This window comes from Phalacrocorax carbo, chromosome 2 (assembly GCF_963921805.1).
Source record: "Phalacrocorax carbo chromosome 2, bPhaCar2.1, whole genome shotgun sequence".
NCBI lineage: Eukaryota > Metazoa > Chordata > Aves > Suliformes > Phalacrocoracidae > Phalacrocorax > Phalacrocorax carbo.
Window position 1 is genome coordinate 2,004,435 of NC_087514.1, and position 25,951 is coordinate 2,030,385.

Here is a 25,951-nt window from a genome sequence, read left to right on the forward strand (position 1 = left end):
ATTGCATTAACCGGTCCCAGCCCAGGACACCTGGAGCACTGTGCACCGCCTCAATTTATGAGCACGCTTGGAGCTCCTCTCCGCAGGGCCAGAGGTTGGAGACATCTTAAGTTCTTGGTTACTGTAAAGCTATTTTTGCAATGGTTCTTATGGTTTCTACCCTTGTTGGCCCCCACCACTTGTACGCTACAGGACCCCTCCACCTCCAGGTCCAGATGGAGAAGACAAGCATGGAGTGATCCAGCTCCGTCGCCTCCTCGCAAAGAGGGAGGGAGCACCAGGCTCTTGCTGATGGAGCACACATATCATCTGAAAAGGTGTTGGGGGGGGGGAAGGCGATCCCAGCTATGGAGTCACGAGTTTCCCACATCCACTGAACGTAGGTGGGAAAGGGATCTAATGCAGAACTTCCTGTGGGTGGCTTAATAAAACTCGGCAGGGCTTTGGGGTTGGTGCTGGGTACAGGAGGTGTGAGGAAAGGGGAAACACCTTAAATTACAAAAATATGTCAAAGAAAGTCAGGTGCCATTTTAAGCCTGGCTTGGTAGACAGAAGAAGAGGCTCCCCACCACCCTTTCATATATCAACCCAATGTTGAAAGCACTGACCCTGGTTCATTCCCATCTAAGAGGGTTTAAACCCACCTCTGTGTCTCTGAAGGGGAGTTACTCTGGCTTTTAACCTCCTGTGGGGTGCACTGGGGCGCATTCTCCCTGAGCAAGGGACTTGTCTGGCTACCAGCAGCCATGGTCCAGCCCCACAACCATGGGCTTGGTCATCCTTCCAGCATGATGGGGAGGTGGGGTCCAGTGAAACACAGACCCCCAAGGGAAAATGGGGTGGGGGGCAGTCTCATATCAAGGCTTTGCTGTTTACCAGTTACCAGGGAGCTCCTCCAGCATGAGTGATACCCTCCTTTTCATTGATGTGCTCTTCCAAAAACAAGGGGTTTGGAAACCCTTCTTGGAAACTCCCTTGGAAACCCTTTTTGGCAACCCAAAACCAGTGGCTCAAAACATGCTGCGTGAAGCAAAGATGACTTTTTTGGACAGTTTCCCTTTTTTCCCCCCCAAGGAGAACAGCTTCCCCCCCCAGGATCCAGCCTGAGCCTCACCTCCTGTTACTCCCATGAAATAACTCCTGTTCAAAGCCACCAGCACCTATTACACGACGCTGGGGATGGAGATGGCGCCTCACCAAGGGCTGTCGGGATGATCTGGATGCTCAGGAGCTCAGTTTGCCTTGGATTAGGTCATACTAGAGCAAAACGATCCCTCCCAACCTCAAGAGCTCCAGATTTATGTAAAAATGACCCCAAACTGACCCATTCTGAGACCCAACCAGGGTTTGCTCCCCTCCGCAGCTGGCACACGTAAGTCCGCCTGCGATTTCGCAACGGAGATGCACGCTCTGAAGTGTTCTTGAATCAGTGCTTTTTAATCCATAAAAGGTGAGAGTCCACGTACAAATTAAAAGCAGAACAAAACAAACCCACCGGCGTTAGGGAAATCATCCAACTCGCACAAAACACAACCCCTCCGCCAATGCCAACGGAGGCGTCGGGTGGCGCGGGGTGGGAACGCGATGCGCAGGCTCGCCGCTTGCGCGTGGTTTTTTTTTTCTAAATAAATACATCTCCAGCTCGGAGACGCCCGTGTCGGCAACACGTTTAAGACTGGGGGAAGATGCTGCCCGGATGCTTTACCGGCAAGGTGGCCTTTTCGGTGAACCTACCCCCCTTCCTCACCGCTCCCGCGCCAAGCGGCTGGCGAGATTACGTAGAAAAGCTGACTGCACCAGATGGCCTCGTGGTGGCAGCCGGATCTGTAATCCGGTCTGAGGATGTCTCGGTCTACAGAGAGGCCTCTTGGTCAATAACACAGAGCTAGAAACCCTCCTTTTTCTCCTTAAATAAAACTGGGGCCGAAAGCTTGGCACGTGGGCACTGAGCCACCGAGGAGTAGTCGCGGTACAACCCCGGGGGGATGCTCCTGCAACGATACCCTGCTGCCAGCGCGCGTTCACTTCATTAAACTACCACTACAAATTCGTCACGACTTAAAAAGTACAAAAATACAATTGCATCTCTGAAGGGTATTTTATACCTACCAAGATCATCCAAGCACTGAAGACCAGACAGCTCTTTAGCCTTCAGAAAAATAATGCACAAGGCAGAAATGGGATTGAGAAAATTTTGCCAATATATCTAAGCGCGTATTCGGAGTCTCCCAGCATTTCCAGTACAATTACTAAGATGTATGTATCCATCAGCCCAGCTCTGGTACAAATGCTGACAGCACAGTGTTAGGGTATTAGCAACGTGTGCAAGATCCAATACTAGCACAAATTTAGTAGTTTAATAATCTGGAGGAGCTATCTTCCTGGAATTTTAATCTCATACCAAGGGAAAAAAAAAACCAAGGCTCTTAGCTATTAATCTACTCACATATTTAGGGCAATCCACCTCTACTGATTAAAAAAAGCGAGACAACAAATGCACGTTTAAGTCTTTCCCTTTTCTTCCAAAGAAGCAGACTGTGCAGCTGGGCTGTATTTGCTGGGCCAACCTAGGTGTCCATTAAAAAAAACAAAACCCAAAAAGCACTAAAAAGAATGGTCAAACCCATCCTAACTTCAACCTATTTCACTGGGACATCCCTAACGGGTACCACGGCAGAGATGCTCAGCCCAGTGCTGCCTGGGCAGGTCTGTGCTGGACCCCACAATGGGATCACCACGAGCCATCGATGCCCACGCTATCCCCTCTCCCAAAATAGGGGAGTTGAAGGTGAGCTCCAGCCGGAGCTGCTGAACGATCCCGCTCCGCCGGCAGCTCTCGGCGAGCGGCGGCAGCGGTGCCGTCTTCTACCTTGCAGAGAAAGCCTAGGAGATGCTAAAGGTTACAGCTTTTGCTTTAATAGCCGGGGCTTGGTTTGGCTGCTCCTCGCAGTGAGAAGACACAAACCAGTCCCTGCTTTATACCAAAGCACAGCTTCCCCCCAACCCCTTAAGAGAAAAAAAAAAATAATTAAAAATGAAGATTAAATCAGTGTTTCCCCATATTGTTTAGCTGAGGATCGTTTAACGCAGGAGCTGGGAGATGGAGGAGCCCGGCGCTGTGCATCGCTCGCCTCTTCGGAGAGGGTCCGACCAGCGGCATGTCCCCGGGGCGGGGGGGTCCGTGCAGCACCGACACCAGCACAGCCCGGACAGGCCGGCGGTGCTTGCAGGGGTTCACGGGAAGCCAGCCCCGGAGCTTGTGGGACACGACCTAGCCCGGTGGCCGCTTCAGTACATGGGCTCGTTGTCTCCCACTGCGGTGAAGGGGATGCTGTAGGTGCTTTTCTTGCTCCGCTTGCTCTTCTTGCTCCAGACCAGCAGCGTGCTGGCGCTCTTGCTGTTCATCAGGCTCTTTCGGCTGTTCTCCTTGTTGCTCTTCAGCATCCCGCTGCCCAAGGACATCGCTGCTGCCTTCTTGTCTGCCTGTTTGGGAAGGGGAGAGGGGGATGAAGCCAGGGCAATACCCGGGCTGCAAATACGGTGCCTGGCTTCAGCCCTGCACCATCATCCTGCGCGCAGGATACTGGGGAGCCTCTGCCCCACGTGGAGCCACCTGCTTCAGTGCCTGGCTTGAGGCTAACAGTGAAAGAGCAGAGCTTTCCATCCCTGGAAATCCCGCTTCGCATTTGCTAAGCCAGCCGCAAACCAACCTGCCACGCTAGAGACAGCGCAGAGCCTCGTTTAAGCAGACCGCAGCCGGTTTCTCCCCGCAAGACCCGCGGGTTTCCCACGTAAGGCTTGGGACGTGACTTACGGCTTTCGGTCCCTCTGAGCCCTGCAGGGTTATCACACCGATCTCCACTCCCTCCTCCCCAGTGCTCTTCAGCAGCTGCACCACCTCGGCGTGCTTGGACCACTTGCAGTCCTTGCCGTTCACCGAGATGATGTAGTCTCCCTCCTTCAGCCCGGCTTCCTGCGAGGGAAGAAAAAAAGATGCTTTCATGATGGAGCTCATGAATGCCGCTGCACAAAGCCTCTTTGATTTCCACCCCACCAGTCCCTGTGGAGTCAGGAGGCCGATGCCTTCATCATCCTAAAGATTTTACATCTGTTTTGCAGTGTGCGTACAAAAAGTGGGATGCTCTACAGACTAAGGACCTCTTGTGCAGCTGCCGGCAACGGCCACGCTTGACATCCAGCATGGTGTAAACTCCCAGCCCCGTGACTTTTTGCAGCCGTACAAAGAGTGCATCCAGCTCTGACTCTTTGATAAAGTTTAAATGTTGCAGGTCACCAGAAAAAAATAATAAAAAGTGTATATATATATAAAAATATTGCCTGCAAGCCTCGATCCTTGCAAAAACAGAGCCCAGGGGACACAACTGTCATCCAGCTATGGACTATATATGGTCTTTAAAAAGATTTTAGTCTCCCAAAAGGGGATGTGATCCTGCTGCTAAGGAGTGTGTGGTTACAGAGGTGCTGGGCTTGCTACTAAACAGCGCTGAGGGAGGGGGAGACCTTTCGGGGGTCCCACCAGGATGCTCCAAGCAAGCTTCTGCTGGAAAACAAAGCTGCCCCCGATACATCAGAAAGCCCATTGAGTGAGTTTTCACTGAGATAACTCGTGTTTCAGACTTGCCATCTTGTTCCATCCACTGTCACGTCCCAAAATGGGGGAGAAGAGAGCTGGGCGCTTGCCAAAGAGAGGTTGCCAGCAGTTAAAAACTGAGCTAACCTATGTATTTTTTTCTTAGCTGTCTCCTATTAAAAAAACCATAAATCTCAATTCTTTCGTGACATCCGTCTCCAAGTGCCGGGCTGAGATTCGCAGGGATGAGTCTCCACCTGAGCGCACCAATGCAGTTACCAACGGAGTGTTAAGACCTAAAAAACACAGGGTACGCCTCGGGGCGACCCCTGACACCTCATTTCCAGCATCCCCACGGGGACAGCAAGAGCCTGGGGTACTCACGGCAGCGCAGCCCCCCGGGATGACACCGGCAATGAGGACGGGGGAGTCTCCTCGCAGTGTGAAGCCAAAACCGTTCTCTCCTCTCATCAGGTGGACTCTCCGCACTGGGTACCACTTGTTTTTGGCCGAGAAAACCGAAAGGGGTCCCTGGGGTGAGGTAGAAACACGGAAAGCACCTTTTGGTGCAAGAACGACTCCCTGGGGACGTGCAACCTTGCAAAACACCTACTGATGGGGAAGAGGCAGAGCGAGAAAACCTGTCTTTCACGTTTATTTAAGGATGTGATTTTGAACCTGCCTAGTGTGTTACCCTGCAGATTTATGCACTATAAAGCTAGAGGTACTTAAAATCCCATATCAGACATTGGCTTTATAAGCAGCAGCAGGTTGGGAAGGGCCTCGGGAGGTCTCTGGTCCAACCCGCTGCTCAGAGCTTAGGTCTGGACATCCTCCTGGCACTACCCTGCTCCTGCAAGGCTGGAGGAGGAGGAGGTCTCAGCACAGTCTGCGAGCCAGCATCAGTTTAGACACTATAATCCTGGAGCAAATGAAACAGAACACTCCGGGGGGGCAGAGCTGGCTCCTCAATTCCCCCCTTCAGGAAAAAGAAAACATCACCCAAGGAAGGACAATGAGGTTTGATGCTTTTCACTGCTGCCCGGCTCTGGGGCATGCAGCCCGGCTCGGGTGGTCCAGCAGCAGGGTGCGAGGTGGTAGGACAGGCCACCTCTTTAGGGCCAGATCCTCCCCAAACCTTTCCCATTTTCCTGTCCTTTTCCTACTTTTCTATTCCCACAGGAGCAGGATATACCTGCCTGCCCTGGGGCTGCTTGAAAGCAGAGATGCCCAACCCCTCCCTGGGGTGCTACGCAGCCCTTGGGGTGCCTGGGGGTCAGGGACAGCACAGCTAGGTCCCACAGCAGCCCTGAAGCCCAAGCCCTGCTCCCTGGGACCCTGTAAGTCTAAAGAGGGTAGGGATAAAGATCCAGTGGGATTTTCCTGGTGCCCAGCTGGTACCATCCTGCTCTGCTCCCCAAACAGCTTCCTCTAAAGGGCTGCTTTAGTCCTTCTCATGTAGAGCCCACCCAAAATGCCTGTGCCCGCTCTCCCATGCGCCGGAGGAGCTTCATGACCCATTTAGGTCTTGCAGAGACAGATCTGTGCCCTTCCACCCCTCCTCCTGCCCGGGGCCCCTGCCTGTGAGGAGGTGGCTCGTCCTCCTTGGAAAGCTGCCTGTGAGCGCAGTGGCTGCACCGGGAGAGGGAGAAGAAGCTGCACCGGGAGGAAGGAAACCAGGCAAGCAGAGCATGCAAGGGAGGAGGAGGAGATGTCTGCTCCTTCGGGGCAACCTCCATCCCATAGCTGTACGTACCAGCCTGTGGAAGAGGTCAGTCACCTTCACCTGGGAGAAGTTGGGGGGTTTTATCTCTGGTTTCTGGTGCGTTTTGGCTAGTGGTAGGGAGAGAAAAGCACGAATGCATGGTCAGGTAGTTGCGGCAGGTGCTGCCTCTACATGAAAAGCTCCCTGAGCAGGGATGGTGTGATTCATAAGAGCTGGGACCTGCTCAGGCAGCTGCCAGACATGCAGCCTGGAGCTCCCACTCCCACCCGTGAAGCTCCACCACCGTGCAGGGAGCTCTGGTCCACAGCGACATGCCACAAACTCACCGTGAAGTTCGCCCACCCCACGTAACCGGCCACAAACCCCCTCCCCAGCTGCATGCCCAAAAAACCACTTACGGTGAACGTCCGGGGCATCTCCTGTTTCAAAGAAGTCCTCCTCGTGGTCGATCTCTGAGTATTTGCTCAGCGAGCGTTTGTGGGCAAAGGAGAGGACCTCCTGGAGGATATCCATCTTCCGCAGGATCTTGCACAAGCCGTGGATCCTCATGGCTTCCTCGTGCTTCATGATGGCTTTTTTCAGATGAGCTTTGCCTGCAAGGGAGCAGAGAGATCTCAGCCGGAGCGGAGCAGCCCTGCTGCCACTGCCGTTCCCTCTCCGCTTGCTCGGCTGCCCACGGATGACAGCAGCCTCCGCGGCTGTGTCAACCGATGTGACTCAGGGACAGCCCAGTCACGTTCGCAGCCTGCCAGGCGTTCAACGTGCACTAAATGGAGTAGGTCCCAGCCGTCAGCTTGAGCCCTCAATGTAGGGCTGGGAAGGGACCTTGAAGGGTGACCTACTTCGCTCCCCCGGCGCCGGTGGCAGAGCTGGCAGATGTTCCCAAAAACCACCGGCGAAGGAGCCGCCACCACGTTGCGCCGCCCCCGAAGTCCCTCCTAACGCTTAGCCTCAATCTCCTCTGCAAATTAACTTCTCTCCATCGTCTTGCATCCCCCGGTGGGGGGGACACACACGGAGGACAATCGAGCCCCGTCCTCCTGGTGACAGCCTTTTAGCTTTGGGAAGATGCAACACATCTCCCTCTTTTCTAGGCTAAGCAAAGCCTTTTCCCTGCCCTGCAGAGGTCCTGCCTTCCACCCTCTTCGGCATCCACTCTTGCTTTTGCTCCTCTCAACTTGCCTTCAACGTGTTCCCACCCTCTTGAAAACAGAGCGGCTGAAAAACGGCTGGAAGAGATGAAATCACGATGACCCATGGGTATCAACGCAAACATCTCCTTCGCAAGAGACTGCAACCAAGATACCCGTATCCAACGCTAAACTACCGAAAAAGATATGTATTTATATACACGCACGTATCATAGAAACACGTGTGCCTGTAGCATTTCCAGTTTAGGACACACGGTGGCAACATAAGCCAGGGAGATGGTTGGAATTTGCTCCAGATTTATGAGGACCACAGCCAGTGGCCTGAAGACCTCTGCTTTCCCCCATGAGAAGTCGCAATCGAAGAAATATATCGAGGCTGGATGGAAACCAGAGAGGACAAGATTCTCCAGAATAATTTAACCACATGCAATCAATCATAATATCAAAGCACGCACAGCCAGCCCCATCCATGGGCAGGAAAGCAACTGTTTTATTGAATATCATCAGCTCCTGCTATTTTCAAGAGAACACCAGGAATTGAGGTCAAGCATGGAAGTTGGGCAAGCTTTTAGCTCCGTTCTATTGAATATGGTGGAATAGACCATGTTTGATCAATCATGTTCTAAGACTAGGAGACAAGGGAAGGTGGAAAAAAAATACCCTTTCAGGGAGGTGGTTTTAATGCTGCAAGTTTCTTCCCTTCCTGTAAACCAAAACCAGAGCTGAGGCTGGCACCCACACGTTCCTTTTTCACCAGCAGATGCTGAATGGAGCCCCCTCCCTCCAAAAGCAGCGGGCAGAGCTGGAAGCTGGGTTGATGCAAACTGGGAAAGCAGATGACAGCAGCTGAGGGCGTCGGGGTGGTGTTACCATAACGCTCTGGTTTTGGGGTTCATTTAAGGAGTCTCCTCATGCACGTCCCCCACCTCCCATCCCCCAGAGGTGAAATCTGGCCGAGCAGCCGGGAGGACTTTGCTGGGGCCGGGGCCGGGACAAACTCATTCCTGGTGGGACCTGCCTCCTTTCACACGTTGTGCAACGAGGGGAAAGAGCACCAGCTCGTAGAGGAGGCAAACAGGAGGTGACACCCCAAAATCAGGGCGCTGAGCTTGTTCTCGTTGCATCCTTGTTGGGGAGGGGCTGCCAAAACACGACTTCAGCTGAATAAGCAACGCTCTGTTTTTCCCCTGAAGCTGAAAATCCGCATGGGAGGAAGCTCTCGTCTCCCAAGCCTTCTGATGCAGCTAAAAAAGCCACCCCCTGGCATCTGCTGTGTCTTCTTGTCATCGAGCCAAGTCAGCAGCAAGCCCAAGCCAAGAAGCTCCCAGGAACTCTGTGTCCCTACGGATTTCTCCATGCCGTGTTGGGTGATGTTACCCGGCTCAAGGCACCTCGGTGCCTGAGGATTTACTGTCAAACGTGGCCGGACAGGTTGGTGCGAGCACAGTGAGTTAGTCCTCAACACCCCGATAGGGAACTGTGACGCTTTCCTGCCTTCCCAGGAGAAGCTCTTTTCAAAGAAAGCCCCAAAAAAGGTGTCTCTGCAGGGAGGCATCCCCCAACAGCTCATCACATGGCTTCGTGGAGACCATGCCTACGTGGGTAGGGTTACGATGGGGCTCACTGCCCCACGCGTTGAGGCCTCATTGCTAGAACCAGGGGCTTTGTCCCCCTGGATGCACTTACCCAGCTTCCTCCTCTCCTCGGGGTCCTGCAACAGGACACGGAGTGACGGTCCCTCTGGCATGGTGACGTGGAACTGGATAAAAGCCTTCTCCTGCTCCGGCAGTTCAGCGTCAGATGTTGCTGTGTGAAAAAATTAGGTGGGGGTGAGCTTAGAGAGAAGTCAGGGCGCTGCTCGGCCACCCAGACCCCCATGGCAGTGGGGACAAGGGGTCCAGGAAGCCACATCCACGTTCACGTGGCCCCGATAACTTCGGCAGCGTCTCCCTCTCACCCAAACACAGCCAGCAATGACCACCGAGACATCACTGATGGGAAGGGGGATGAATTATCACATTCAAGGCTGCAGCAGGCTTTGAAATTAAGTGCAGGATTTGTCCTGTGCACAGCATAAGCGTCCGGCTCTTTTGCCTCCCCCTCCTTTGCTCCGGTCTGGAAGCAGCCCTGGGTTTTCCCCACCCGGAGGTTAGTGCTACGGAGCCAAGTCAGACAATAACTAAAGCACAAAATCAGGGCAGATTAAAGTGTAACCTGGGAGCTGAGCCCTCCTTGCCGTGCCTGGGACCCCTGCATGGGCTTGCAGTGCAACCCAGACGGTCCTTCGATGGAGAAACCGAGATGGATAAGAGCTTGCACAGGCACTTCAAGCACTGCTCTGGACTCTGCGCACATGATTTTTACACCCTTATTTCCAGCCAAAACTTTTCCTAATCCCCTTTGGCTCACAGGGAGCTCAGGGTTGGATGGCAGCCTCCTCGCTTGGGCACAGGGTGCGATAGGAAGCAACCCAGAGGGTTCCGGGGAGCCTTGTGGACTTGCTGGTCTGAACATTAGGAGATCTCATGGCCTGGTGAGCACTCCCAGCATAAGCATCCAGTGGGCTGGGAACTGGCAACTCCAGCGCTGGCTCTTGCCATGCCAGCCCTCTCCGTGCCAGCATCCCCGGGGGATTCAACTACAGCGTAAGGACTTTATTGCCAGCCGGTTATGGGAGCAAAAGTTTTGTTACTCTGAACAAGGGGGCCAGGGAGAAGCTGCGAGTGGGCATGTGAGATCTCAAGAGCATGCTCTGGATGGAGAAAAAACATTGCCAAACACCCAAATTAGGCACCTCCTGCAAATCTGTGTTTCCCTCGGCACCTAAGCTTATTAGGCCAAGCAAACAGCCTCAAAACTGTAGGGGAAAGGTTTGTCCTGTGCCTTGTAACCCCGTGCAAACCCAGATGCATCGCCATCCTCTGCTGGTTTTGTCTTTAAGCTGCTCCAGCCCCACATTACCCCACTCTCTCCCATCTCTGCCCCAGCAGCTCTCCTTGCTCAATCCTGCTTCTGCAACGCCCACGCAGCACAAGCCTGGCAGCAAGATTTTGGGCAGGTTCCGGAGCGGGGGAGGATGCTGGGACAGTCTGGCAGCCTTCATCATCACCGGCATAGCTCTGCTTTCAGCAGCCATCCCCCAAGAAGTCCCCCAGCCTGCCCTCAGCCACCCCACCGAGCGATGGGTCGGCACCACAGGTCACAGCGTGCACCTGCCTGACCCAAAATTGCTTGCACGCGTGTCGGTGATGGCGCAGATGGAGATCATGGGTCGCATCCTACATCCACACTCCAGCTGACTCCATGGAGCCACGTCAGCCCAGCTCTGGCACAGGCAAGAGTACCCTGCTGCCAGCACCCCGCCACCCTGGGATTCCCAGGGCAGCCAGCCATGAGGCTAGAAATTAAATTCGAGGGGTGTTTTGGTTTTATTTTTATTTTTTGAAGCCCCCAGCTGACTCACCACATGGACCGGGATGCCTCTACAGGATTCCCAGCTGAGGATGCTGGCACACGTGTGGTCAGCAGGCAGCTGACCCCCCCCATTTACCCACCCAGCCTCAAAGGGGACAGCAGGTGACACTGCTACAGCGCCTTTTTGCTCACCTTCTTAGAAGGACTTTGCAAGCACTGCGCAAACCAGAAATATGGGGAATATCTGCCCTGTGCATGAATTTCTGAGTCAATAAGCGAGACCAACAGCTCAGAGCATCCCAAAAACTTTAGGTTTTGTATCCGTCTACCCTGTGTGTATCTCCCTTCACTCCCTTTTTTGTAACCCCTCCCAAACACCAGGCTACTACGCGGAGCCAGCACTTGGCTGAGCAGGCAGCTGCCTCCAAGCTGTAGCACTCACCAGGGCAATCGCAGAGAGCAATGGCAGCGAAGTAGTGGGAGAGGGCTTTGAAATGCTCTGACTTGACGTGGACCATGGTGGTCCAAGAGAAGGGAACGTAATCCTTCACGTGGGCCTGGGTCATCGTCTGGTGCACCAGCGAGTAGGCGTCTTCCACCTGTGGGGGCGTCAAGAGACAAATTGCTAAGCTGTGGGTTGAGATGTAGGACATCCATCAGGAGACAGCAGGCTGTCCTCTTCTGGGCTGTTCTGCCAACCAGAGAAGGAGCCTCTCCAGCGGTGACAGCCCCACCAAGTCCTCTCCTCCCCAAGGCACTCACCCTGGCTGCCTCCTGCGCAAGCTGCAACTGGGAGAGGAAGTCGTGCTGGGAACGCAGCAAGGTCATCTTCTCAAAGACGCACTCCTGGACCTGGGCGACCATCAGCCGCACCAGCATGTTCAAGGAGGCGGCGCTCATGTCCAGGCTGGGAGCGTTAGAGAAGTTTTCCTTCAAATAGTTAAAGGCACCTGCACGAGGGAGAAGCTCCTGGTAGCAGGCTTGCAAGCAGGAGGATCAGGCTTTTGGAACACAAAGGTTTCCCCACCAGCGGTGCAGAAGAGCCTCCAACCCAGCTCACACCTCAAACATCTCACCATAACCAGCAATAATATCCCACGGAGTCCAGGGGTCCCTCCCTTGCTACCTAAACCATCCTTGTGGCCACCACTTTCTTCTCCAAAGCCCTGGGTGATCGCAGTCCCAGGGTCCCTTTTTTCCCCACCTGCTTACAGACAGACCAGCACCTTTCCTCTCCCCAGCTGGGACATCCCTACTGCCATAAGACAAGGGAGAGCCCTTTGGGTGGCGGTTGGGTCATCCCAGCTCCTCTTCATAACCCAGAGAAGCACCACGGTGCCAACTTGTGCTTGGTTTGTGGCCCCTTGGAGATGCCCTGTCCCCATCCCTCTTTGCACGGCTGCTCCCCCCCCCTTCTTGCACTCACGGGGATTATTCCCACTCTGTGGAAATGCTGCTTGCATGCTCCTGGGGAGCTGGGGAAGGAGGGAAACCCACGTACCGGCTGCCTTCTGAAAGGCATCGATGGCCTGGTTGAGCCCCGGCAGGGATGCGCGGTCCTGCCGCGCTCCGATCTGGGTGTGCAGGGCTCCGATGTTGAAGAGCACGCTGCCCTTCTCGAAGGCCAGCGCTCGCTGGTGGGATGGGACCCCCGTCAGGGAGTCGTACCTGGGGAAGGGAAGAGTCAACAGCTGCCCATCCCCGGGTCCTCGCCCACAGATGTAGGAGCCTAGAGTGCTTTCAGCGCTCTGTGTGAGCTTCCAGCCACCATTCCCATCACAGCTCATCCCTGCCTCCTCTAACCAACCCACCCAGGGCAACAGCAAGCCTAGAGCAAGGGAAAAACCCGACTCCCCGCATTCACCAGCCCCAGCTTTGCTGCCGAGGGAGCGATCCTGTCGTGGATGCTTGGTCCTGACTCCCTCCCCACTTGCAATGCCCCAGGTGGGATGGAGAAAGCTGCACCAACCAGTGGAAGAAGACACCCAGGCTTTTGGTGGGAGGGAAGAAACGGCTGTCGAGGAAGTAGAGCTGGTTGTAATACTCCATCAAGAGCTCAAGGCCAGCTTCGTTGCGGCTCGGGGTACGCATCGCCTGCAGAGACAGGAGAGGAGACACAAGGGTGGGAGGAGAGGGGGAAAATGGGAAGAAAATATCAGATTTACGGAGCTGCACGTGCTGACCAGCCCAGAGAGGGAGAAACTCCGCCTGATTAGATCAACAAGGTCAGAGCAGTATGGTCAATAGGATTAGACCACTAGCAGATGAGAGGCTGAGCAGTAGCAGGAGGCAGCACCCCGGTACAGCTTAATCTACAGGAAAGGACAAGGAGGCACCAACTCGGTGCTGGGGCACCCAAATCCAGGGCCAGCAGCCCGGGAACCACGTTGGGAGCCTCTTTCTTCCCGCTCTCCCAGATCAAAGCTTCAGGGCAAGGCAAAACTCGAAGTTACTTATGAGTGCCGTTTCAGAGGAGAGGAGAAAATTCACCTTTCCCAGATTGCTTTATATTTCCTCTTCTCCAAGCGCTAGCTGGAAAGAGGGCAGTTGTTTAGCCTTGCCCGGGGTAAACTAATATTCATAAACTAGTAATTGATTGCACTGTATCTTTTATTGTTGTTCAGTTCTAGGTTAGCAGGGCGTTAAAGGACAGGGAATGAAAGCAATTACTGAATGGTCTGTAATATTTTGTAACCTATGAACAGAAGCCAAGATGCTCTAGTGCAGGAATCCCATGCCCCAAGACACATGGATAAGGGTGCAGTTTGGAGAGAGGACGAGGGGACCCCCGGAGCAAAATGTGGCACCTCCAACGCGTGTTTCTGGACAAGCCAAAGCGAGACTTTGCAACTCAGGGGACACCAACCTGCCGCAGCTCCATGAACTCTTTGATTTCTTTTTCAAACAAGATGCCCTCCTCACCATAGTGTTCACTGATGAGATCCTGGATAGGGAGGCAAAAGAAAAGAAAACAAAACCCTGAGTCACCCTTGAGAATAGATATTCAAGGTTTTAAGGGTGACTTTGGGTGATTCTGTATAGGCAATTTGCAAGCTATCTCTGCAAGAAACCTGTGCCAAGGAAAGCCATCTCCTCCCCTGCCTAGCTCTTGCTCTCCAGCATCTCCAGACCCTCATCTCCCACTTTCCCATGTTTTAAGTCCAGCTCCTCCCCATAAACCCTTTTTTTTTTTTGCAGCTGTTCCAAAATACAAAACATGTTGCAGCTGCTGCAGCATCTCCTCTACAGCGCCCAACCACACCCACGTGCTGAAACATCCCTCAAAGTACACGGTCACTCCCTTCCATCGTCTTGCATCGCATCAAGCGAGCAAACCCCCAATGCTCACCTTCAGCGGTGCCAGCAAATCCAGCTCCTTTGTCTCCTTCAGGCCCAAAGGGATCATGGGGACGCTGATGGACTCGCTGGAAGAAGACAGCAACCTATTTGGTGGTTGGTTTAAAAGCCTTGGAGAGACCCTGTGTGTCAGGGATTAAAATGAAGCAGCTCTTTGACCTGGGCTTGTGCTGCTCCTATTAAAGGTAAAGCTAGAAGAAGACCCAACTCTGCGCAGCAGAAGGATGCTCTTCCCGATGTGATGTTGGGAATGGCAGCACGAGAGAAGGGATTCACACAAAATAACCTGAAACCATCGCCCTTATTCCTCCAGGTCAGAATCACAGAATGGTTTAGGTTGGAAGGGACCTTTAGAGGTCATCCAGGCCAACCCCCTGCAGTGAGCAGGGACATCTTCCACTAGATCAGATTGCTCAGAGCCCCGTCCAACCTGGCCTTGAATATTTCAAGGATGGGGCATCGACCACCTCTCGGGGCAACCTGGGACAGTGTCTCACCACCCTCAGTGTAAAAATGTTTTTTCCATATATCCAGTCTAAATCTACCATCCTTTAGCTTAAAACCATCACCCCTTGTCCTATTGCTACAGGTCCTGCTAAAAAGTGTCTCTCTGTCTTTCTCGGAAGCCCCCTTTAAGTGTTAAAAAGCCACAAGAAGGTCTCCCCGCAGCCTTCTCTTCCCCAGGCTGAACAACCCCAACTCTCCCAGCCTCTCTCCCCACCAGAGGGGTTCCAGCCCTCGCACCATTTCCGTGTCCCTCCTCCGGACCCGCTGCAACAGGTCCGTGTCTGTGCTGTGCTGGGGACCCCAGAGCTGGACGCAGGGCTCCGGGGGGTCTCACCAGAGCAGAGCAGAGGGGGACAATCCCCTCCCTCGCCCTGCTGGCCCCACTGCTGGGGATGCAGCCTGGGGTACAGTTGGCTTCTGGGCTGCGAGCGCACATTGCCAGCTCATGCCCAGCTTTTCACCTACCAGTACCCCCACATCCTTCTCCGCAGGGCTGCTCTCCACCCCTTCACCCCCAGCCTGTATTGATATCGGGGGAAAAAAGCTTCTGCTTTTCTCCCCAGAACAAGTACAAAAGCACCAAACTAGGCTCCAGTAACAAACCTGCTTTAATTACCAGCCCTTGGGAACCGGGCGTGATGCGAGCACAGGTCACGGATTCACCCACTCCTATGTGCTAATCTAGGCTTCCGCGCTGATAAGAACTTGCTCGAGCTGCAGCACTGTGCCTGATACTGAAATTTTCTACCTCTATTAAAAGCAATTGTCTAATAATAGCTCTTATCGCAGAGCCCGTTTGATACTGTAAAATGCTGAAGATGACGACAACTCTGGGAACACCCAGCTGGGGAGTGGTTTGTGTTTCAACATTAAAACAGGGCAGTTGTGCAGCACCGAGGAAGAAGCGCTGCAGGATGACAGCCAGAAATGACCATTTTTTGGGGGGGATTTAGCAGCTATTTTGATTTTCTGCTGCCAAGAAGTAAAGAAGCAGCCTGTATAAGATGCAGAGCCTGGAGCATGCAGAAGATTACAGCCCTGCAAAGAGCACGGAGCGGGACCCATCGTTCGGCTCCCGTATACAGAGATGGGGGTTGGGAACCCGCGGTGGTACCTGCGGCTCACGTCGGCTCCGCAAATGCTTTCCCCTGATACCCACCTACCCCTTGGGGGATGTCCCCAGCCCTGGCACTGAGCCACATTACCGCACCCCCAGACCCTCGGCTTCCCAGGGGACTGGTTTAAAGAGATGATAAAGGTTCAGCAGAGTGAGAAATGGGAAGCGGGTAGGGCAGGATCAAGCCCTCACCAGCCCAGGTTTGCACAACAGCCCTTTCTCGTTACCTCAGAAACCACTGATAACTTGTTAGGACATCACTCATTAGTCCATGGGGGAAAAGCAGCAAAGTTGCAAAAACCTGGGGAGCGAGGCAGGGAGATTGCGCCCACATTTTCATCTGTTCATACTGAATAACAGCTTCAAGAGCTATAATTAGTGCAGAAAAGCCATTATTGCTCCTTCCCTAACAAGATTTCCGCTTGAATCCAATGCCTGGAGCAAACAAAGGGGCTTTTGTTTGGCCTTGGAAGGGTTTTGGGGTCGCTGCTACTGTTTTGTTTTTAAACCAGCAAACAAGCAGCGGGTTGGGAAAGCTGAGCCTTCCCGAGAGGCAAGATAGGAGAGATATTGCATGCATCCCTACTTCTGGCACAGAGGGACTAACATCCAGGATTATACTGAGACTGCACCACCCTTGTTTGCTGCCCCAACAGCATAGCAAACACCCAAGTGTGGTAGAGAGACTGTCTCCCTTGGCTTTCTCCCCATAGGAGAACCCTACGACTCTAACACAGTCCTGCACCCAGATCATCCTGGTCCTACATTTAAAATCATTGCAGCAACTTGCAGGATGGAGTCAGTGATACTCTCCTGGTCTTTGCACCTCTCTCTGTCCCCAACAGCACAGCAATCCTCCCCCGAGGAGGACCGTGTGCCAGGAAAAGCAGGTGGGCGAACGCAGACCCATAGAATCATAGATTAATTTGGGTTGGAAGGGACCTTTTAAAGATCGTCCAGTCCAACCCCCCTGCCATGAGCAAGGACAGCTTCCACTAGACCAAGTTGCTCAGAGCCCCATCCAACATGACCTGGAATGTTTCCAGGGATGGGACATCGACCACCTCTTGGGGCAACCTGGGACAGTGTCTCACCACCCTCAGTGTAAAAATGTTTTTTCCTGATACCTAGTCTGAATCTCCCCTCTTTCAGTTTAAAACCATCACCCCTTGTCCTATTGCTACAGGTCCTGCTAAAAAGTCTCTCTCGGTCTTTCTTGGAAGCCCCCTTTAAGTGTTAAAAAGCCACAAGAAGGTCTCCCCGCAGCCTTCTCTTCTCCAGGCTGAACAACCCCAACTCTCCCAGCCTCTCTCCCCACCAGAGGGGTTCCAGCCCTCGCACCATTTCCGTGTCCCTCCTCCGGACCCCTCCAACAGCTCCGTGTCTGTGCTGTGCTGGGGACCCCAGAGCTGGACGCAGGGCTCCGGGGGGGTCTCACCAGAGCAGAGGGGAAGAATCCCCTCCCTTGCGCTGCTGGGGATGCAGCCCAGGAGATGGTTGGCTTTCTGGGCTGTGAGCGGACACTATCAGCTCCCATCCAGCTTTTCACCCACCAGTACCCCCACATCCTTCTCTGCAGAGCTGATCCCTCCATCCCCCAGTCTGTACTGATACCGGGGGCTGCCCCGACCCAGGGGCAGGACCTTGCACTTGGCCTTGTTGAACCTCACAAGGTTCTCCCAGGCCCACCCCTCCAGCTCATCCAGGTCTCTCTGAACGGCATCCCATCCCTCAGGCACATCAACCACACTTTGGTGTCAAATGCCATCCACCCATCCACCTTGGGAAGGGAAGGAGAAGGCTCCCACGTTGCTGCAGCATCCCCAGTCTGTTCTGCCTCGGGGATTTCTGCTTTTCTCAGCCAGCGAGCGCAGCGCTGCCGAGCCGCCCCAGCACGTTGGTTTGCTGCTGGTGAGCGTGCTAGGATTACTGCTCGGGTGAGTCAAGCCCTAGGTGACTGGGTAAGCATTTCAAAGCGACAGAGTGTTTCAATTAACAAAAGGTCTAACCTTGGAAAGAGAAAAAAATAAACTAATACCCCCAACTGGAAAAGAAATCGGTGAGTAATCTGCTTCGGGAGCAGCCAGAACAGGAGGTCGGACAACTCAGCAGCCACACTTCTAATTTCTTCTGCTAAATAATCTCTTTCTTCTGCTAAATACCTTATTTCATCTGCTGGAAAAAACTTATGCTCTAGTGGGATACTCAGGAAAGGGGGATGATGCAAGTGGAGTCGGTTATTTCTGACTTACTCCTCCTGATTTGGGACATCGGTGTCCAGAGAATTCACCATCCACCCCCATATGCCTCCTAAGTACCTGCTAGGAAAAGCTGTTGAGTTTGCTCTGCTTGCAGCTCTATGAGTTTGGGCTCCTTGCGGCTCTATAGATGAAACATGGATGTCCCCTAGATGGAAAAACTGTTTCCAGCAAATCCAGCCCATGCCCAAGTCACCTGCCAGAGGTCCAAACCCTGCGCAGAGCAGGGAGGCAGAGCAACGGGTACGAAGCGAGAGGCTGCCTTGCTCCCGGAAAAATAAGTGAAATAATAAAAATAATAATTAAAAAATAATAAAAATAAAATCCCAACTGAGCAAACTACTCTTCCCACACCGCAGGCAGCTGCCTGGTGTACCTGTCGTTCTGGTACACGTCCACGCTGCTGTTCAGCTCCTCCAGCTCCTCCTTCAGCAGCTGCAGGTTGGAATTCACGTAGCTCAGCTCCAGAGCGACCGTCTCTTTGACCTTGTGGTTACTGGTGGCCCTGCAAGACAACACAGTCTGGATCAAACCTCCCCGTTTCACCAGCGCCGTTACTTATCAACACTTGATTGAAATGATAAATAGAGATTAAATTTATTCAGCAGTGCAATACCACGTGCATCCATCTAAATCTCCCCGCAGAACCGTGCCTCTTGCTCTGCACGTGATCATAGAATGATTTGGGTTGGAAGGGACCTTTCAAGGTCATCTAGTCCAACCCTTTTGCCATGGGAAGGGACGTCTTCCACTAGATCAGGTTGCTCAGAGTCCCGTCCAACCTGGCCTGGAATGCCCCATCCCTGGAAACATCAACCACCTCTCGGGGCAACCTGGGCCAGTGTCTCACCACCCTCAGCGTAAAAAATGTCTTCCTTAGATCTAGTCTAAATCTACCCTCTTTTAGTTTAAAACCATTACCCTTTGTCCTGTCACAACAGGCCTTGCTAAAAAGTCTGTCCCCGTGTTTCTTAGAAGCCCCCTTTAAGTACTGAAAGGCCACAAGAAGGTCTCCCCGCAGCCTTCTCTTCTCCAGGCTGAGCAACCCCAACTCTCGCAGCCTTTTGGGACCAGGGAAGCCAGAGCATCCAGACCACTCTGCCATGGAGGCTGAGACCAGGCAAGACTCATTAGTGTTGCACCCTGCTCAGATGAACCTGCTATTTTGCCCCAGAACAACCTTCCCCCCTTGCCCATCCATGCTCCCACCTCCGGCACAGCTTCATATTTGACTATGAGCATTCAAGGTCTCCACCCACGCCCAATAAAAATGCTTTGTGGTTGCGTTTGAGGAGGAAAAAACTTATTTTTGGGTGCAAACAGCTCTTCTGCAACAGAAGAGGCTTGCTGTCCTTGTCTGTTAGTAGAGCTGGACCCTACCCTCCCTTCCCCGCTCACGCACATGAGATGTAAACACCCAGCATTGATTTCAGCTGCCTGCTCCCAGCAAGACAAGCTCCCAGGCCGATTATCACCTTATCTGCTCTGAAGGAAAGCAGAGAGAGAAAACCCAGAGCTGGCAGCGTGCAGTCCAGTTGTCAGCTCAAAGGGGCTGCGGCTGCTCGCAGCTAAATCACGCCGGGCTCCAGGAAAAACACCACAGGCATGAGCTCTGCTCGGCCAGGGCACCACTCTCCCCCAGCTTTTGCAGAGCACGTCGCCTTCAACTTGTGGTTTTCTGTGCATAACATCCTTCAGGGGCTTTGCCCTGACCTGGCTCAGGGCAGTAGAAGGAGCTACGCTGTTTTTTCTTTTAAGATGCTGGTCTTTTGCAGCTCCTCCCCTGACTCTCCCTTGCTAGAATTTCCCAAGACCGTGTATATTTTTAATTATTTTAAACAAAAAAAATGCAAAACCACAGCAGGCCCACAGATCACCACAGCTGCTTAAATTTAAATATCCTTCAGCATTTCTGCAACTCCCTACACAATATCATCACAGTAACAGCCCTCTTTCCATATAAACCAATATTCAGTCACCATTTCAGTCCTCCACGCATCACACCACCTCCAGGACAGAGGTGCATCACTGCTGTTGCTAAAATTTTCTTCCAGTATGAATTAAAGACAGTTTTTTCTTGTTCCTGGCTGGCAACACCTTTTTTCTTCTTAATTTCTCTTATTACCAATAGCTGATTTGTGCCCATTTACAACCCAGCAACACCAGGGTAACACTTGCATATACACACACGATATATTTCTGGCCAGGACTTTCACCTCTCCTCCACAGCAGAAAGGCCGTATCACCCTGCAAAGTCTGATTTTGCTCCGTGGGAATCTTGCACGTACATACAAGTTTTCCCAGGATTTGTCACTGGGTTAAGGTTTTGAAGCGCAACGCTGCTCCAGAGCACTTCAGTTCGGCACTTGCAGAGTGCCACATGCAGCAGTTAAGAGCACGGCACCTCTCAGAGTTAATTTAGGGGAGCATTGAATTATTTCTTTGAGCAAACTTGCACCGAGGCACTTTGTGCTCCCTGCCTGGGAGAAGCGCTGATCTCCATATAAGCACGCAGAGCCTACGTGTCCCCATCGACCTCCTCGGTGAAGTTACCAGCTGTTTGCTTCGCTAACACCAAAGATTTCCGATTTATTTAATTTTTTTTAAGAAACCAGGTTATTGGCAACACCTTTATCTCCCCCGATTGCTTCGCTCAGCCCCAGTATTTGAACAAGAAAGGAAAAGGTTTCCGCTGCCTCTTCCCATTTATTTATCCAGCAAACAAACCCTCTTAACACCGCTGAGCAAACACCACGTGCATTTTTTGTTTCCAACACACCATTCATGGCAACGTCTCCAGGAAAGGGGACCGATATGGTGAGATCGGGTGGTTCAGGAGATCTATTTTTTTCAAAAGCAGTGAGGGTTTGTGAGTTTTGGGGTTTTTTTTGAAGGTTTGAGGGGTTTTTTTTGAGGCAAAGAAACCAGCAAGTTCAGCTGCAAACTCTGCTCCAAGCTGGGCAACCCACAGCTTTTTCTATTTGTATTTAGCACTAGCCTAGAGAGATGCAAAGGAAGTTTCCCCATGCAACTCAAGTCTATAATTTAAACAATAACCTTTAGATTTACAACATAATCCTCCCCTTGGCCTTTAAGTTCGGGCACGAGCTTGATTTCCACCCCCCACCCCAGATTTCCCATAAGCTCTGAGCACTGTAGCACCCAGAAACCCACATTATTACTCAGCTGCAAAGTGGACTTGTGGGAGGGAAGAAAAGTGGCTGCTACCAAAGGACATTCAAACTGCTGATCCAGCAAAAAAAAAAGAGCCCCATCAATGCATTTCCCTGGCAGAGTAATTAAGATGTGTTTTGCATCACATTTTTGCTCACTCCCCTGCACGCAGCTCTGATTCCCGCTGTTCGCACCAAAACCGTGGCCAGGCACGTTTCTGCTGAGCCAGCACATTTCCCCTCCCCACCCCTTTTATTTTTATAATAAAGGGGAGTTGCGTGGAGCAGCACACATTGGGATTTCATGGTGGATTTTTAATTACATGAGGCACGGCAGCCTGGTTGAAGCAGCGGGGGGTATGGGGGATGTAACCTCACCTCCCCCAGGAAGCCCCGCTGTCCTCGTCCACTGGTAAAATACCATTTCTTCCTATGGTCTGATGGAGCAACTATTACTCCCTTCTTCCAGGTGCAACAAGCACATGCCACAGGTGTTAAATCATTTGAGTTCAGAAGAGAAAAGTCAATCTTATTTTATTGCGGGGGAAATCACCGTACTGGCAAAATATGCCAAAAAAGCTATTTTAGGGCAGCTTTATGATATTTTCTTATATTAACAGACCTGCACAGGTGCTCCAATATCCTACAGGAATATGAGATACACACAGGAGCTACGAAAAAGGTCATCCTCGGTTTAAAAAAAGGTAAACTAGTGGAAAAAAATCATGTGATGGCATCATGAACACTTTACAGGGGAAGGCAGTAACGAGCTGGCTCTACTTGTGCTGGACCAGCTGCCATCTGAAAGCCATGCGAAGGCACCAGTTTTTGCACCATCCCATAAATGCATCCTCCCAACGGGGTGAAGAGCCACCGAACCGTGCCCATCTGCAAAGACATACGTGGGTTTTCAGGTTCTGCTCTGGTGGAAGCACCGGGATGGGGATTTTCAGAACTAAAGCTGGATTTGACCCATTGCTGGGGGTATCAGGTAGCTGATACCACACTCCAAGCTCAATCCCAGTTCAACATTTATTCCCATTATTCCATCTGCTCACACCCTGCTTTGCTCCAGGCTTCCAGGATGTTAAAACGATAATTTTTCATTAAAATACACAGCAACAGTGTTCCACCAAATGGAAGGATGAATGCTGCAAAGTCAAGGGAAGACTGAGCAAACCCCCACCATAGCCACGGGAGTGCCAGCACCAGTTGCCTCCTAAACATCAAGACCATATTTTTCACCCCCAGCCAAATCCCTGCACCAGAGGGATGCTCCAGGGATGAGGACTCACCTGAAGAGGTTTTCGGCTCCCGCTCGCATCCTCATCTCCTTGTTGATCTGCTGGTTAATCCGCGCTCGGCGATGCTGCAGTTTGCTGCGCTGGGTCTGGGCAAAGGGGTCGCAACCCTGCTGAGAGAGAGGGGCAGGGTCTCACCAAAAAAAAAACAAACCACCCACCATTTTGGGATTAAAAGTGGCACTTTCAGAACCTGGCATTGCGCTTGAAATAAAAGTTTTCTTACCTAATACCACACGTTGCTTACAGCAGTTTATTTTCCAAGTTATTCAGAAAAGGCTTCCCAAATACATCCATGAAGGAATAAAAGAACTAAGCATCTCCTTTCCATCCAGACACAAGACAAGACCTGGGGGGCTGCAGGTGAGCTCAATATAACCTTCGAGCTTGAGAACAGATGTGACCCTCTGTCTGTAAGTGCTCCCATCTCCTGCTGGCTATAGGGGATCAAGTGCAGGCAGCAAGTCAAGAGGTCATGGGGGTGGAGAAATGAGTTGCACAAAGCAGTAAATTAAATCCATCCCTGCCTCCTTCTTTGGCTTCTGCTCGGACTTTCTGTAGACAAACATGTTTAATCTCCGACTTCAGGAAATAACAGATGGCAATATCCCTCTGCCTCACGGGGGCAAGAGGTTACGGTGGGATGCCCCAGGCAGAGAGGCTGCCCCGAGGAAGGTCTCTGAATCCGAGGACATAAAAGCTCTGCCCAAGCAGAGATTATTTCTATTGTGCAAGGAGCAGTTCAGATGGATGAGATGAGCCCCTAAAAGAGCCCTGGATAAAAAAAACCAAGACCACCCTATTTAGGGGAGCACGAGGCTGGGCAGTTTAAGGGGATGGAGACCTCCAAGCCTGCTTTTCATACACCAACACAAAGCATGGGCAGATCCACTGTAGCACTAAAAGAAACTACTCAAAGCTTCTATTTCACCCTCTTGCTTCCCTCAGAAAACCTCCATTTGCTGTGCACATCAATCTGACCCTGCTCCCTGCTGCTTTACCTCCGTCACTGCTAGGTGACACCTTGCCTCCACATCAAGAGGAGGCTTTGCCACCCAAGACACCCTACAGAGCTCCAACAGTGCCCGCTCTCAGCCTTTCCAAAAAACTTTCTCCGCTGATTTCTTCCATGTGGAGACCAGGTGGGCTTCACCTGGTCTCACATCATCCTCCAGAATGAGTTGCAACAGTCTCCAATCCAACAAGTCAGGGTTACCTCTCCAGAAGACACTATAGGTCTCAGTGTTACCCTGGGAAAACTTACTTCTAGCATACGATTTGATTTTTTCTGGGGAAATAGGAAAGGAAAAAAGGAATTGAAAGAAAAAGCATGAGACCGACTTTGACTAGTAAGTAGGGATTGGGAAATTTTGCATTTTCAAGGACTTCAGCTTTCTGAGAATTAATTTCTCATATTTGAAGTCCACTAAGCGGTGGCCCCTTTGAAGAGGGTCTGGGATTAATGTCGGCATTTTCATTTAAGTGAAAGATTTGAGCTCCTAATTGGTACATTTGAGACCGTGGAATCAGAGTCACTCCATCTGGTCCATAAATCTGCAGGCTTAGTGCTTTACAGTAATCCATGAATTTGTTTAAACTACTGAAGGAATAAGTTGGAAGCAGGAGGTCCCGATTATTCTGGAAAAGCAATTAAGTGGGAGGTTACAGAAAACAACCTAACAGCTGCACAATCTTCAGGTGTGAGCAAATACAGGAAAGGCTGATCCAGAAGCACCACTTCTGGATTTACCCTGGGGAAACCCACCCATCCTGCACACACCATTAGCTCCCCAGGGGAAATAAAATCCAGAAATTGGAAGTAAAAGGGAAAAGATGAGCAATTCTACACCATGGAGACCAATAATGGACCATGCCAGGTTTTCTCCAGCCAGAAGGAGCTGGGTCATCGCTGAACATGGCCCTTGGAAAAAAGAAAACCCAACCCAACCATATAACCATGTAAGCACTGCTCAAATCTGTCTTGTAAGGCCCCAGAGGCTCCCAAAGTAAAGGAGATGGCACCAAACTCTTGTCTAGAATGTAGCTGCTCATGCAGATGTAGTCCAAGATATTGCCACAAGTATTTCTTTCATTAATTAAAGGCTGATTACGAACATTGTGCCTTCAATGATGTTTCTTCATACAGTTGAATACATTAAGCTATATATGGAAGTTAAAGCTTAAGGTGGGGAAGGGGAGCTGTAAAGAAAAGATGGTGCTTATTAAAATTCCAACAGCCCCTCAGGTTTACAGGTGAGAGCTGTGTGCGCTTGTCAGCGCACAGAGACACAAGCCAACTGCACATGCAAATATATCCAAACACACGCGAGTGAGCAGGATCCAGGCCCTCTCTGCCTCCAGAGCCATAAAAATCCATCCAAAACTCAACAGCCCCAGTGGCAACTCTTAGAGGTGGAAAGCACTTCTCTGCCTCCAGCTCTTCCTACAGAGGCTTTCATCACCTTTGAGACCTCTCCACCTCTTGCTAAGGTTTGCTTGAAAGCAGTCAGGGGACTTCAAGATCTTGTTTCTTTTTTTCAAGGGGGAAGAAGAGCAAAGACTATTTGAATACATGAGCAGGAGGCCAGAGGAACTGCAAGTGAGAGATGATGGAAGAGGCCAAAGTGGAAGGACTATCCAAAAACCACAGAGAAGGTCCATGAACACCCCCTCGTCTAGAAGCGAGGCAAGGAGAAACTAAGTAAGGAAGAAATGAGACGCAGAGCGGCATGAGAAGACACTAGGATTGCACTACAAGACATTAAAAAAATACCATTAAAAACTCTTCACTGCAAAAGCAATTAAAGGGTTTAGCTAAGTGACTTGGCAGCTCTCCACTTCTCCCATGCTCAGCTTGAGACAACACCAAGGGGAAAAATTTGAGTGGCTACAGCATCAAACCTGATGACCAAGACCCCTCTCAAGCACGCAAACAGAGCAGCACTGACAATAATTAATCACTTTGACTTCCCACAAGGGCACAAAGGAGCTTCCCTCCAGGAACACTTGCAAACCCTGATGTAGCTCAGAACGAAACACAGTTCAACAACATCCAGGACACCATTTGGATTTGCTTCAACATGGAGCGGGAAGTGCTGGGCTCTTCTCCCTGGGATCCAGCAATAGGACTCATGGGAACAAAGCTGCGCCAGGGGAGGTTTAGACCAGACTTTAGGAACCATTTCTTTCCCAAGAGGGTGGCCAAACACTGGAACAGGCTTCCTAGAGAGGTGGCCAATGCCCCAGGCCTGTCAGTGTTTAAGAGGCATTTTGATAATGCCCTTAATAATATGATTTAACTTTTGGTCAGCCCTGAACGGGTTAGGCAGTTGGACTAGTGATCATTGTAGGTCCCT

General features: G+C 51.7%; 1 protein-coding gene across 2 annotated transcripts in view; it reads right to left on the reverse strand.

Annotated features, from left to right (window-relative positions):
- Window positions 1-1,416: 1,416 nt before the first annotated feature.
- Window positions 1,417-25,951, reverse strand: part of RHPN1 (rhophilin Rho GTPase binding protein 1) — a 31,864-nt gene continuing 7,329 nt past the window's right edge. The window contains exons 2-15 of one of the 2 annotated variants that reach the window (XM_064441988.1): window positions 22,590-22,705; window positions 18,498-18,626; window positions 14,232-14,307; window positions 13,749-13,826; window positions 12,852-12,976; window positions 12,384-12,550; window positions 11,645-11,832; window positions 11,325-11,481; window positions 9,155-9,274; window positions 6,716-6,910; window positions 6,348-6,424; window positions 4,976-5,122; window positions 3,815-3,973; window positions 1,417-3,483 (exon numbers count right to left, since the gene is read on the reverse strand). In XM_064441988.1, coding sequence (XP_064298058.1) covers window positions 3,289-3,483; window positions 3,815-3,973; window positions 4,976-5,122; window positions 6,348-6,424; window positions 6,716-6,910; window positions 9,155-9,274; window positions 11,325-11,481; window positions 11,645-11,832; window positions 12,384-12,550; window positions 12,852-12,976; window positions 13,749-13,826; window positions 14,232-14,307; window positions 18,498-18,626; window positions 22,590-22,705 — 1,929 coding nt within the window. In that variant the 3' untranslated portion in view covers window positions 1,417-3,288. Of the gene's footprint in view, window positions 3,484-3,814; window positions 3,974-4,975; window positions 5,123-6,347; window positions 6,425-6,715; window positions 6,911-9,154; window positions 9,275-11,324; window positions 11,482-11,644; window positions 11,833-12,383; window positions 12,551-12,851; window positions 12,977-13,748; window positions 13,827-14,231; window positions 14,308-18,497; window positions 18,627-22,589; window positions 22,709-25,951 lie in introns of both variants that reach the window. The other variant, XM_064441986.1, reaches the window with a different exon arrangement.